The sequence below is a fragment of the Hylobates moloch genome, unplaced genomic scaffold, assembly GCF_009828535.3.
Source record: "Hylobates moloch isolate HMO894 unplaced genomic scaffold, HMol_V3 SCAFFOLD_1, whole genome shotgun sequence".
NCBI lineage: Eukaryota > Metazoa > Chordata > Mammalia > Primates > Hylobatidae > Hylobates > Hylobates moloch.
In genome coordinates this window covers 97,595,752-97,611,011 of record NW_026652276.1, presented here as the reverse complement: position 1 = coordinate 97,611,011, position 15,260 = coordinate 97,595,752, and the positions used below count along the sequence as shown (strand labels likewise).

The 15,260-nt window shown below is 39.4% G+C and overlaps 1 protein-coding gene across 2 annotated transcripts in view; it reads right to left on the bottom strand.

Moving 5' to 3' along the window:
- The window catches only part of LMTK2 (lemur tyrosine kinase 2), a 100,816-nt gene that overhangs the window by 51,465 nt on the left and 34,091 nt on the right, over positions 1–15,260 (bottom strand). For both annotated transcript variants that reach the window (XM_032755894.2, XM_058442836.1), the window contains exons 3-5: positions 14,311–14,455; positions 4,096–4,169; positions 666–784 (exon numbers count right to left, since the gene is read on the bottom strand). In XM_032755894.2, the coding sequence (XP_032611785.1) occupies positions 666–784; positions 4,096–4,169; positions 14,311–14,455 (338 nt within the window). The remainder of the gene's footprint in view (positions 1–665; positions 785–4,095; positions 4,170–14,310; positions 14,456–15,260) is intronic.

Here is a 15,260-nt window from a genome sequence, read left to right as displayed (position 1 = left end):
CCCTGCTTTTAGGATTTTCTGTCTTTCATTTTCAGAAGTTTGACTATGTGTCTTGGCATGGATTTCCTTGGGTTGATCCTGTTTAGCATTTTCTCAATTTCTTAAATCTGTAGGCTTTTTCTTTTCCAAATGTAGAAAATTTTAGCCACTATTGCTTTGAATCCTTTTTCAGCCCCATCCTCTACCTCCTTTCCTTCTGAGACATCTATGCATGAATAATGCTGGATCTTTTGTTATATTTCCCCATGTCCCTGGGGATGTAACTGAAATGATGAGTTCCTGTATTTCTCAGTCCTGAGGTTTCCATTTAGGTCTTCTTTATGTCTTCTATTTCTCTGCTGAGACTGTATTTTTTTGTTTTAAATGTGATGCAATTGCTCACAAAGCATTTTTATGATGAGTGCTTTAAAATTCTTGTTGGGTAATTCTAACATCTCTGTCATCTGTGTTGGAATCTGTTGTCTTTTCTGGTTTAGGCTGGGTTCTCTTGGTTCTTTGAATGCTAAGTGATTTTCAGATGATGCCTGGACATTTTAGGTCTTATGAGACCTTGGAACTTACTTAATCATGTATGTTGCAGGCAGAAATCCCACAGTAGTTTTAAACACCTGACCTTCAACAGACCACAGACTAGCCTTACAGAACACATGACAAGGTTTACTTACTAGTAAGGTTCTCCATTTTTCAAAAAAGTATCTTGTTCCTTTGGGCTGGCACTTGCTTTTAACTCCTTCACGATGACTCTTGCTACGCTAGTACCCGTGTAAATCTCTCCCAAGAGAACCTAAAATCAAAGAACAGTTTTTTGTCTCATTTCCATCAAAATGATAAAGGAGTCTGTCGCATTTACCAAGGAAATGGAATACAGGTGAACGAGTTAAGCAATAAGGTGACCTTCTATTCTTTTACATACTAACTCACCAAAAGCTTGCAAAACTCAAATGTTTTTCGTCAGTAAAAGGACCATTTTAAACTATTCACCAGATATTTACAATATTCACATATTTACATATATTTCTTTTCTATTTATTTTAAAATGTATTTATACTTATTTTGTTTGATTTATTTAAAAATGTATTCTACTTCAAGGAAATTAACTATGACTTTATGGAAGTGCAATTTATAGGTTCCGTTCCAACATAACTCAAATGTTCCTCAAAAACACTTCCAATAAGTTTTGTTATTTAGTCTGCTATACATATGAGAAAGTAAACTGACAAAAGCTAATAACAATCAATCATTGCCCTGAAACTTAAATACCCATCGCACTCCATCCAATGATACCCGGCCTTGATCTCCTACCAAAACTCCATTCAAAACACCCCACTGAAATCAACAGAACACGAAATAAGAATGTGCTGCCTCACATAAGAACTAGCTACAAGGGAAATGGTAAATATAGAACAGGACAATGCCAAGGTATTCCAAAGTGCAATATTTAAGATGAAAATGCAAATAAAGGTTTTTATTTAAATCTAGAGAATTATTTTTAAAAAAGAGAATGATCAAAATAAAAATACTTCTTTTAAAATAGATTAATTTTAATGTCCTGAAAATACAGTAAGAACATGAACAGAACTCAATGTGTTTATCAGAAATATAAGGACAGAAAAATGGAGAACAAGAAATTCTGATAATTAACTAGATCACCTTCTTTTTTTTTTTTTTTTTTTTTTGAGAGAGTCTTGCTCTGTCACCCTGTGTGGAGCACAACGGTGCAAATATGGCTCACTGCAGCCTTGAACTCCTGGGCCCAGGTGATCCTCCTGCCTCAGCCTCCCGTGTAGCTGGGACCAAAGGCGTGTGCCACCCCCCTTAGCGAATTTTTTTTTGAGATGGGGTTGTGCTATGTTGCCCAGGCTGGTCTCAAACTCCTCGCCTCAAGTGATCCTCCCCACCTGGGCCTCCCAAAGCACTGGAATTACAGGCATGAGCCATCGTGTCCGGCCTATTGTTCCTTAACGAGTAAAACTCCTCAAGAGAGTTGTCTAAATGCACTGTCTCCTCTTTCTCTCTTGAATCCATTCCACACAAGAATGTGCCATCACCATTTCCCCCTGAACAGCTTCTTTCAAGGACGCCAAGGAACTCAAGCTGCTGAATCCTCATTCTCCCAGGCTTCATCTTACTCCATTTGTAAGCTGCAGCATTACTACAATTAATCTTCTTGGAACTTTCAGAAGACTCCTGTCTCCTGGGCTTCTCCCTCCTCACTGCTTCTCCCTGACTGCACCGGCCTCTCCTTGCTGCAGAGCCTCCCCCTGGTTTCCACTTTGAAATTCTCCATGACTTCACCTAGTCTCCTAGCTTTGAATACACTCTATAAAATGAGATCACTCAGATTTACATCTCCAGCCAGGACCCTCTCTCCTCAACTCTTGCTCTGCATTTCCAGTTCAGCTACTTGGTGCCCCCACTGAGTTGTCTAACAGCCAACTCACACCTGACATAGCAAAGGTGAACTCCCGAATTCCTCCTGCCTCTCCTGCAGTGTCTGTTGCATTTCAGTTGACAGCAACTCCATTCTTCCAGTTCATCAGGCCCTCAGCAGTCAACCTGACTGCCTCTTCCTCCACAGTCCATGTCTCATCCCCCTAAGTCTACACCTGCATGCTCTTGTCTGAACATCTGTCTTGGGTCCTATCACTTCTTGCCGCCTCCACCACTACCATCCAGGTTCAAGCTGCCTGGGCCTCTCCCTGGATGCCTGCAGAAGCCTTCTAGCCCATCTCCTCCCTGCTTTCACCTTCCCCCTCTATGACTTCCAGAGTGATCCTTTTAAAAAAGTAGCTCAATTACATCATGATCTCTTAAGCACCAGAGTATCTCCCCGTTTCACTCTGAGCAAGGCAGTCTCTAGGCACACAATATCCCAGATCACCTGCCTGCCCTCTACCTCTCTGAGCCCACCTCCCACAACTGACTGTTTGCTGTTTGACCCTCCCAACTAGATATCTAAGCCTTGTGAAGATAGGGTTTTGTTTGATCTCTCATACAGGACTCCACACAGGTCAAGGTTTGACCCATCTTCTTCCACATCATGCCCCTAGCACCAATAACAATGGCTGCTACGTAACAGGTTTTGCTGAATGGTGCAGAAGAGAATTCAAACAGTTGGGAGGACATGAAAGACACAGACAACGCTGAAAGGAAGGAGAAGCAGCAGCAGATGGCTGACTACTGGGAAGTGCATCCTCTCGTCATAAGCACCCTGCTTACGATGTAATCCCTACTCCATTAGGAACCTCTTGCAGAACACGACTGCAGTACTGTGGAAATGGCTGTAGGAGATTACTCCTTCCGAGCCATCTACGATAAAAAGATCAACAAAGCACTGTTACTACAGGCCACTTGACAGGCTATGAGAGAAGGCTAGTTGTTCATGGTGGTCTTCATTGTAAGGCTGTATTTACAGTTCTAAAGTGGCTTAAGTGCTATAAGGGGAAGGGATTAAAAAACAATCTAACCTGAGGAGGATACAAAGCTGAAGCTGCTAAGATTCCAGGTCTCTTTTCCCTTCTTACTTTCTTATGTCAACAATTAGAAAAGTCTCTGATACATTTTTTTTAAAGGCCTTTGTTATGATCGAAATGTTTGTGTCCTGTGTCCTGCCCAAATCCATAAACTGAAACCTAATGACCAATGCGATGGAGAAGAGGAAGGCCTTTGGGAGGGAACGGGATTCGCATCCTTCCAAAAGAGGTTCCAGAGAGCTGCCCTGCTCCTTCAACCACATGAGGACGCAGCAGGAAGGTGCCACCTTCACCTGATCCTGAATCAGCCAGCACCTCGATCTTGGACTTCCCAGCCTCCAGGATTGTGAGAAATAAATTTCTGTTGTTTATAAGCCACCCAGTTTATGATATTTTGTTATAACAGCCTGTATGCCATGAGACACCCTTCCTGGAAAAGGCTCAACACACAGCAAGGCTGAAGCTCACGCCCCCACACTGCCACAGGGGGAATGGGGAAACTCAATTAATACTGCAGGGCCAACAGGGCATGTGGAACTCCGCACAACACAATTCTTCATCAGCCCTGCATTGAACACAGTATCATTCAGAGGTAAACAAACACAAGTGGAGAGCATCTTACCTTTCCAAACCAGCCATTTCCAATTTCCTGTATGTAGTTTAGACTGTGGCGGGCAACTTGAGACTTCAATCCCTCTGTAGAGAAAAAAACATTAAAAATGAAATATAAGTATCTAAATATTAAATATATAACCTATAAAATATAAACACTAACATAAAGGCTTGTGCAAATAAAGGTAGGAATAAATACATACAACACCTCTTTCAAACGAATCATGCCAAAACAGTTTTAGGCTTCAAAACTGACGATATTTTTTAATGAGTTTCCTACCAATTCTTTAATACCTTGCATTGTTTTTTTCCGATTCAACTACTCTCATGTAACCACCAATCACCACGCCAATGGCCTTTACTTAGTCTTCATTTTCATCTCTCTTGAACAGCTCACCTAGACATATGATTAGCCCTCTTAAACTACTCCCCTTAATTTTGAAAAAGTTTTACTGAAGTATAATCAATATACAATAAAGTCCACATATTTAAAGTATACACTTTGATACACTTTAATATTTGTATGCACCTGTGAAACCATCACCTAAATAAAATACGGAACATCTCCATTACCCCCAAGTCTTCTCATACCCCCAGTAATCCCTTCCACCTGTCCCCATCTCTACACAACCATTCACGTGCTTTCTGCACTATAATTTGCATTTTCTAAAATGTTATGCAACCAGAATCATATGGTATGTACTCTTTTTTCGATGGTATGGCTTACATAAATTATTTTAAGATTCAGTCAAGGTCTGGAGTGTATCAGGAGTTTATTCTTACTTTTATCACAGAAGAATTTTCCACTGAATGAATATACCACAGTTTGTTTATTCATTCACAAGTGGATGGACATTCATGTCGTTTACAGGTTGAGGCTATCACAAATCAAGATGCTATAAATACATGCATGCAAATCTTTGTAGGGACAAGTGCTTTCATCTCTCTTGAATAAATACGAAGGAGTGGAATGGTGAGATCATATGGGAGGTGTCTCTTTAACTTTTCAAGAAGCTGCCAACTGCTTCCTAAAACATGAGTAGCACATGAGGGTTCCAGTTGCCTCATCTCTTTGCCATCACTTGGTGTAGTCAGTCTTATTCATGTTAGCCATTCTAAAGGGTATGCAATCTTACTTTAGTTTTCATTTTTCTTTTTTTTTTTTTTTTTTGAGACAGAGTCTTGCTCTGTCACCCAGGCTGGTGTACAGTGGCATGATCTCAGCTCACTGCAACCTACGCCTCCCAGGTTCAAGCGATTCTCCTGCCTCAGCCTCCCGAGTAGCTGGGACTACAGGTGCCTGCTACCACGCCCAACTAATTTTTGTATTTTTAGTAAAGACAGGGTTTCACCATATTGACCAGGCTGGTCTCAAACTCCTGACCTTGTGATCCGCCCGCCTCGACCTCCCAAAGTGCATTTTTATTTTCTTAATGCCTAATGATGTCAAGTCCCTTTTCATTTGCCTTTCTGCCATCTGTATATCTTCTGAGGTAACATATCTATGCAAATCTTTGCCTCATTTTTATTGGGCTGTTTCCTATTATTGAATTTTGAAAGTTCTTTCTATCTTCTGAAACCAAGCCCTTTAACAAATATGTAATTTGCAAATGTTTTCTCCCAGTCCATGGCTTGACTTTTCATTCTCTTAACACTGTTTTCCAAAACACTTTAAATTTTAAATTTTAATTTGAATTTCCAAAAAGCTTTTAATTTTGATAAGGTCCAATTTATAACTATTTCCTTTTGTGAATAATGCTTTTGGTGTCCTATCTAATAAATCTTTGTCTAACTAAAGATTATAAAGAGTTTATTCTAGAAGTTTTATAATTTTAGGTTCTACATTTAGGTTTGTGATGCATTCTGAGTTAATTTTTACATATAGTGCAAGGCATGGATCAAAGTTCATTTGTTTGCCAATGAATATCCAGGTGTTCCGGCACCATTTAACTGCACCTCTATCGAATTAACTGACAGCAGTGGAAACAGTGACAGCAGTGGAAATGGTGGAGCAGAGACGTCTCCTCTGGCAGCTGTCCCTTCCAAGAAAGACTAAAAGACTTTTTTTAAACTGCCAGTGTCAACCTTATAAAAACTCTAGAAGATGGTCAAAGGTTTACAGCAACCAAGCGAGCCAGGAGAAAGTCCACTGACACAGGGTAGAATATCTTTGTAGCTTTAACTTACCCTACTTCTCCAATCTCCCTCCCCAGTGCAGCCACAGTCTTAAAGATGACCTGTGTTCCCAGGTGGGTACCAGGGTCCACAGGGAGCACAGTGGACCTTATTCCCAAGGAACTATGTTTGTCTTGACCTAACTGGAGTTGCCCTGAGGAACTGCCACAAGTGGCTTCTCTTTGTTTCACATAACTCACAATTCTATCAGGATGGAGTGGTCACATATTCCTCGAAAACAACAAAAGGCAAATGAGAACAAGCTACTGCCACCTAGGGCAAAAAATAACAGTTGAGGCCAACAGTACACATGCTGAAAGTTTTGGCAGAAAGGCTGGGGAGTGAGATTTTGGAGGAGAAAGGGGGCTTTGGAAAGCTCCTGTGTAGATGGGAACCTAGATAGCCACATGTATGCTCAGGGCAGGATGCGTGCTCAGAAAGGCTGAGGAAGAACACAGACTTTCAGCTGGAGCTGGTCTTCAGGCCCAACACAAGAAGGAAGTGAAGGCTAAGGCAGGGTTATAAATGGCCTGGCTAGGTGTTGAAGGAGTGCCCTAGCAGAGCCAATCTGCAAAGACCTAGACAGTATTTTTTGTTTTCTTTCTTCTACTTCTCTTTTGCACATCATATTATTCAAAACGTCCAGTTTCCAACAAAGAAATTATGAAACATACAAAGAAACAAAAATGTGGCCCATTCACAAGTAAAAATGAATGAACGGAAACTGTCGCTGAGAAAACAGACATTGGACTAATTATTAGACAAGGCTTTATTTTTTATTTTGTTTTATTATTATTAATTTTTGAGACGTAGTCTCTCTCTGTCACCCAGGCTGGAGTGCACTGGCACCATCTCAGCTCACTGCAAGCTCCGCCTCCTGGGTTCACACCATTCTCCTTCCTCAGCCTCCCGAGTAGCTGGGACTACAGGTGCCACCACCACACCCAGCTAATTTTTTGTATTTTTAGTAGAGACGAGGTTTCACCGTGTTAGCCAGGATGGTCTCGATCTCCTAACCTTGTGATCCGCCTACCTCAGCCTCCCAAAATGCTGGGATTACAGGCATGAGCCACCGCACCCGGCCCAAGACTTTATTTTTTTTAATTAATTCTTTTTCTTTCTTTTTTTTTTTTTTTTTTTTTTTTTTGAGATGGAGTCTCGCTCTGTCACCCAGGCTAGAGTGCAGTGGTGCAATCTTGGCTCACTGCAACCTCTGCCTGCCGGGCTCAAGCAATTCTCCTGCCTCAACCTCCCGAGTAGCTAGGACTACAGGCAAGCGCCACCACACCCAGCTAACTTTTTTTGTATTTTTCGTGGAGACAGGGTTTCCCCATGTTGGGCAGGCTGGTCTTGAACTCCTGACCTCAGGTGATCCACCCACCTCAGCCTCTCAAAGTGCTGAGATTACAGGCATAAGCCATCACACCTGGCCTAATTTTTTTTCTTTGAGACAAGGTCTCACTCTATCACTCAGGTTGGAGTGCAATGGTGCGATCTCGCAATGCAACCTCTGCCTCTTGGGTTCAAGTGATTCTCCTACCTCAGCCTCCTGAGTAGCTGGGACTACAGGCACAAGCTACCACACTTGGCTAATTTTTGTATTTTTTTGTAGAGATGGGGTTTCCCTATGGTGGCCAGGCAGGTCTCGAACTCCTGACCTTGGCCTCTCAAAGTGCTGGAATTACAGGTGTGAGCCACCACACCCGGCCTAGACAAGACTTTACATCAACTGTTGTGAATATGTTCAGAGAGCTAAAGGAAATGATGGACAAAGAACCAAAGGAAACCAGGAGAATGAGTTTCTCCCAAATAGAGAAGAATTTCTCTAGAAATTCTAGAAGAAGCTTGCCCTGAAAAGCACAGTTAAGTGTTTCAACAACAAATTTGAGCAGACAGAATCAGTGAACTTAAAGATAGATCAAATGAAATTATCTAGTCTGAAAAGCAGAAAGGAAAAAGGATGAAGAAAAAGGAACAGAGCCCAAGGAACTTGTGGGACACTGTCAAATAAACCAAGACATATTATCAATTAGAGTCCCAGAAGGAAGTGAGAAAGAAAAGGAAACAGAGGGCATGAATCTACACACTCAAAAAACTCCAAGTAAGATAAACTTGGCCAGGCACAGTGGCTCATGCCTGTAATCCCAACACTTTGGGAGGCTGAGATGGGAGGACTGCTTGAGCCCAGAAGTTTGAGACCAGTTTAGGCAACACAGTGAGATGCTGCCTCTACAAGAAATTAAAAATAAATTAGTCAGGAGTGGTAGCATGCACCTGTAGTCCCAGCTACTTGGGAGGTTGAGGTGGGAGGATCGCTGGAGCCCAGGAAGTTGAGGCTGCAGTGAACCATGATTGCACCACTGCAATCTAGCCTGGGTGACAAAGCGAGACTTAAAAAAAAAAAGTAACATAAACTCAAAGAGATCCATACTGAGACACAAACTGTAGAAAACCGAAGACACAGAATCCCGAAAGCAGCAAGAGAAAAGCAATTCATCACGTACAAGGGATCCTCAATAAGATTAACAACCAGTTACTCAAAAGAATCTGTGGAGGCTAGAAGGCAGTGGGATGACACGGAGAAAGTGCTGAAAGCAAATACCTGTGAATTCTATATCTGGCCAAACTATCTTTTAAAAATGAAGTAGAAACTAAGACATTCTGAGATAAACACATGTTTAGGGAGTTTGCTGCCAGTATACCTGCCCTACAACAAAAGCTAATGAGAGTCCTCCAGGCTGAAATAAAAGGACACTGAACAGTAACTCAACGCCATCTGAAGAAATAAAGATCTCCAGTAAAGGTAACCATGTAGGTAAATACGAAAGCCATTATTACTGTATTATTGGTGTCTAACTCCACTTTTTATTTCCTACACAATTTAAAATACGAATGCATTAAAAAAATTATAACTCTGTGTTAACAGGCACAAAATGTATAAAGACGTAATTTGTGATAATAACATAAAGGGATGGGACTGAGCTGTACAGGAGAAGAGTTTGTGTGCTGTTGAAGCTAAGCTGATATCAATTCAAAAGTGTTATCAATTTGGTATGTTAATTGTAATCATTATAATCACTAAGAAAACATCTAAAAATATAATCCAAAGGGAATGAGAAGGGAATCAAAATGGTACATCAAAAAAAAATTCCTAGATTACAACCATTACAGATTATTTTGTTCCTTCTCCACTCCCACTGGTTCACCTGACTAGACTTAAAAAAAAAAAAAAAACAACTATCAGAATCCCAGTGGCCTGTTTTACAGAAATAGGAAGGCTGATCCTTACATACAGCTGGAATTGTAAGAAATCCCAAATAGGCAAAAGGATTTTGAAAAATTAAAACAAAGAAGACTCATACATCTTGATTTCAAAACTTACTATAAAACCAAAGCTACAGCAATCAAAATGGTGTGGTACTGGCATAGGGACAGACATACAGATCAAGAGTCTGTATCAAGATGGACATACAGCCAAGAGTCCAGAAATAACCCCAAAAAATATAGTAAACTGATTTTCAAAAAGGGTTCCAAGACAATTCAACAGGAAAACAACAGTCTCTCAAACACTGGTAACTGAGACAACTGGATATCCATGTATACAAGAATTAAGGTGGATCCTTACCTACAACCATATAAAAGAATTAACTCAAAATAGATCAAGGAGCAAGAGCTAAAACTATAAAACTTACAGAAGACAACATACAGATAAATCTTCATGACCAGGGATTTGGCAATAGTTTCTTAAATATGACACCAAAAGCACAAGCAACAAAAGTAAAACACAGATAAACTGGACTTCATCAAAATTAAAATGGAAAACTTTTATGCATCAAAGCACACTATTAAGAGAGTGAAAGAGAACATACAGAATTTGAGAAATATTTGTAATTCATGTTATTACGACATGATTGTGATTAAGAGAATGGTATTGGGACAAGAAATACACAAATTAATGACAGAGAATAGAAAGCCTAAAATAGACCCATACACATATGGAGGCAGACAGAAAAGGAAAGATCAGTGCATGAATGAAGCTGAAAAACCACAGCAATCTATAAGGAAAGCTGAAGTTGGATTTCCTCCTAACACCATCCTCAAAAATCAACTCAAGATGGGTTTTAGATCTAAATGTCAAAGCAAAAGCTTAAAATATTTTTTAAAAAGGTATTATTTTAATCCCAGAATAAGAAAGAATTTCTTAAGACCACAAAAAGTTCTAACTCTAAAAAGGGCTTAAATTTCAAACTCTAAAAAAAACTGTAAAATTTACTATATTAAAATTAGGAATCCTGTTCATCAAAAATCCTTTTTTGTATATGTGTGATTGATTTTTTTTTTTAGTGTACCATTTTGATTCCCTCTTCATTTCCCTTTCTGTAAATTTTTTAGTGGTTACCATGGGGATTACAGTTAGCATCCTAAATTTATAACCATCTAGTTTGAATTGATACCAATTTAGCTTCAAAAGCAATGGCATTTACCATTAGATACCCAACTGGCAGGAAAATAAATTGGTACAACTCCTGCAGAGGGTAAGCTGGCAAGACCCATCAAAGTTATAAACACATGTACTCTTTGACCCACTTTAAGAAATGTATTCCACGGATACCAGTACAACAACCACCTGCAAAACAACACAGATACAAGCTTTGTTTTCACATTAGAAACAAGCCAAATATTCATCAACAGGGGGCTGTTTAAATAAACTATGCTAAACTATACAATCTACATAGTACGAACCTAGAAGCAAGAATACATACGCTTTAATGATATGGAAAGATCTCCAAGGTACATTGGTAAGTGAAAAAAAAGCAAGATGCAGAATAACGAATTTACCGTGATACCTTTGAGTAAAAAAAAAAAAAAAAGGAGGACTATGCATGTGTGTGGGTGGGGGCATATAGATATGTCTGTACCTACCTTCCTCTAAATTTTCCCGTGAACCTCAAACTTCTCTATAAAAAGTCTTTGAAAAAAAAAATTAAAAAATTAAAGTAAATGTGAATGGGAGTGAGGGGAAATACCTGCATCAACAAATTCTAGAAAGGTGTATGAAAAACCAGAACCAAGAGTGCAGCTGTTACTTAGGGAAGGCAGCGGTGTTAAATAGGTCAGATTTAAATACCACAGGGAGACTTTTCAATATATATGTATTTTTTCTTTCTTTCTTTCTTTTTTTTTTTTTTTTGAGACAGAGTCTTACTTTGTCCCCCAGACTGGAGTGCAATGGTGAGATATTGGCTCACTGCAAGCTCCGCCTCCCAGGTTCATACCATTCTCCTGCCTCAGCTTCCCGACTAGCTGGGAATACAGGCGCCCGCCATCATGCCCAGCTAATTTTTTTTTGTATTTTTAGTAGAGACAGGGTTTCACCGGTCTCAATCTCCTGACCTCGTGATCCACCTGCCTCGGCCTCCCAAAGTGCTGGGATTACAGGCATGAACCACTGCTCCCAGCCTAAATATATGTATTTTTTGTAATGCTATGGTTTTTGAACCAAGTGAATATGTTATCTATGCAAAAAATAAAATACATTTTAAAAATAGAAAAAAATGGTAGAACTTGTAGAATTGCTTGTATGTGGTATATCTTTTTCATGTAATATATCATAAATATCTTTCATAGTCAAATACAGTTCACCTTGATCCTTTTATGGGAACACATAAATCGCCACTGTATTGACTATAATTTAGCAAATCGCATATTGACAGACATTTAATCTGTTTCCATCTTACCCTGCCAAACAACGCTGCAATAAATTCCTTTGTACGTGCATATTTGCACACTTGCCCAATTAGTTCCTAAAGATAAATTACTAAAAGTGGAACTGCTCAATCAAGAGTCAACATGTCTCATATTTTGATACATGTTGCCCGACTACCCCTCCAGAAAGAACATCCTCAGCAATTTATAGTTGCACTAATCCTAGTGGATGAGACTGCCTGCTGCCCTCCACATGCTCACCAGTCACTACCTGGCGTCATTTCTTTTCATCTTTACCTATCTGCTATCAGTTTAAGTCTGCATTTCTTTAATTAATAACGAGGTTACTATGTTTATTGGCTATTTGAGATTCTCCTTTCATGTCCTCAGCTTATTTATTCTAGTAGCGTGTTACTTTTTATCCTGCATTTGTTTGTACTCTTGATATGTAACCGTTTTTAATCTTGTTTGTAGTTTACAAATATTTTTTGCGACTCTTGTCAATTTGTGTGTGGTGTCTTTTTCTATACAGAATATTTCATTTTTGTAAATCAGATTTGGCAGTATGTTCCCTTATGGATTCTGGATTTGGTGCATGCTTGGAAAGGCCTCTTGTATCCCAAGATGATAAAAATATTCTGAGGGCATTCTATGCAGAGAAATTCAAAATAATTTCTTCATATGAAGAGGGATATTAGGGTACGGGGCTTCGGTTAAACAGAAAGGGGTGTGTATATAAACAAAATTACAATGGCTGCCCAGGTCACCATAATTTCTCTTCTGCCCGCATCTGACTGTGCTCCCATCCATCCCCAGTAGATCCTGAAGAGAAGTTGTCTGTCTGTCCCCACCTTCCTGACCAGTGATGGCTCTGCATCTTGTGACGTAGGTGAAGACAACCAGAATGTCCCTCCAAAGGGTTTTCTTTCTGGTCCAAGGAGAGAGAGAAAGAAGCTCCCTTCCTCTATGGTTATAAAACTACAAGAGAATGGGCGTGGAGCTGCTGGCAGCCAACCTCCCTACTGAGCAGAGAAGCTGCCTAAGAGATTCAGCAGATATGCAAAAAGAAGAGAAAATCAGAAATGAATTAAAATGCTGATGGTGTTCCAGGTCCTAGTTCTAGCTGTCTCCAAGGTCAGCTGGACCCCTGCTCTTCCTACTGTCTGGGTCCATGTGTCAGAAAATTCTCTTTTCCACTTAGGCTGATCTAATTTGGAATTCAGCTACTTGAAATAAATCCACCGGGGATCGACTATGGGCCTGTAAAAGCTCTGAGAAGTCTCTCAAGGTTTTTCTTAAGTATAAAGGAAAGCAAATTATCAAACAAGCAACGATAAAATATTTCCATTTAGAGTAAGTATACTTAAGTTATCCCAAGAATATATTAGACCTCCTTTTAAACTTCATTATTTTGGTTGGAGTAGTGGTATTGTTATTTACAGCAATTAAACACTCCAGGTTGTTTTTTTTTAATGCTGCAAAATCTATAAATTTAAATATATTCTTACTTTACAAATATTTAAATGAAATGCACCAGCTATGTCACATTCCATCTGGCTTTTTCTTGTAGTCATGCCTGCCTGCAGTGGCATCAGTTCGGGGGTTTATTCTGCCCTAGGCAGAGCCCACAGCGTGTGTCACACCAGAAAAGGTAGTCCCAGCACCTACAGACTTACACAGCCTTCTTGCAGCAATCTCAGAAAACCCTACTTCTTGAACCTACTTCTTTTGTCAAAGCAAAAGCTTAAAATGTTTTTAAAAAGGTATTATTTTAATCACAGAATTTCTTAAGACCACAAAAAGTTCTAACTCTAAAAAGGGCTTAAATTTCAAACTCTAAAAAAAAAACTATAGTCACATTCTATTTTTCTAGTCACATTCTATTTTTTCACAAGACATCAATTAACATAGAACCAAAACTCTATCTGAAGAAGCTTAGAAAAGTCAATCTGATTAACATATCCAAACTTTCCTCTCCTACCCAAATGCAGGGCATCCCAATGGAAGCTAGCAGTGTCCTACTCAGCAAGGTCAGCCGTGGCCAGAACTAGCAGAGAAACCAGCTCCAGAACAGAGCCTGGGAGTTCTGTCCAGGTATTCAATGTCAATGAATCAAGGAGATCCGTTTTATTATCATACCAGACCCAGGATCCAGAAAGCAGAAGACAAAGCTATTGCAGGAATACAATGGGCCTGACCACTAGAATTCAGCTTCACTGGGAGCAGAAGGAAGAGAAATAAACCAAAGAGGAGATGGGCAGTCCAATATTTATGATGGCTAGGCTCCATTCTCACATCTCAGAAACAATTCATGAAAATGTGGCATTAGGCTGTATGGTCTTACCTACAGAAGGCTGGAATTGTGAGGGAGCTGGGAGTGAAATATTTGGTACTGAAAGTGTGAAGACCTCTGCTGGGGACTGAACAGAGGGAGTATCTTCTGCTGGTGGTGTGAAATCTATCTCATCATCAAAATTATCTTCAAATTCCTAAAATGAAAGAGAGCAAGCATTAAAAACCATTGGCTAACATTTAAAATAGGAACATATTTGCGCAATCATTTGGAACTTGCTACCACAATTATTTTTTTCCAGTTCGTACTTAAGTAAAAAGCATATGTAATTTTGTTCTCTGACTCCAAACAGCAGAATACATAAGACAGGAAAATAAATTATATATATTTCATGTAACTTTTTAAACTGTTAGTTTGAAGTTAAATGCAATGGAATTTACACAAAAATACTTTTCTAGGCTTAAAAAATTTACTTTTAAATGACTACAGTTTAAGCAATTCTTTTTTTTTTTTTTTTTTTTTTTTTTTGAGACAAGGTTTTGCTCTGTTGCCTAGCTGGAGCACAGTGGCATGATCATGGCTCACTGCAGCCTGGACCTCCAGGAACCAAGTGAGCCTCCTACCTCAGCCTCCCGAGTAGCTGAAACCACAGGCACGTATCACTACACTCAGGTAATTTTTTGATTTTTTTCTTTTTTGTAGAGGCAGAGTCTCCCTATGTTGCCCAGGCTGGTCTCAAACTCCTGAGCTCAAGCAATCCTCCTGTCTCAGGCTCCAAAACAGATGTTAGCCACAGCGCCTAGCCAGGCAATTATTTTAAAATTATTACTTTTGTGACATGATTCTTTGCATACTGAATCAAAATGAATCATTTTATTTTAAAGTTGTATATGCATTTCTAATTGAAATGTGATTTCTATCAAAATAAATGTTGAAAGACTCAGAAAAGATATTTTTAAGTGAGTTCTATTTCTCTGAAAAGAGTAACAATGGAAACATTA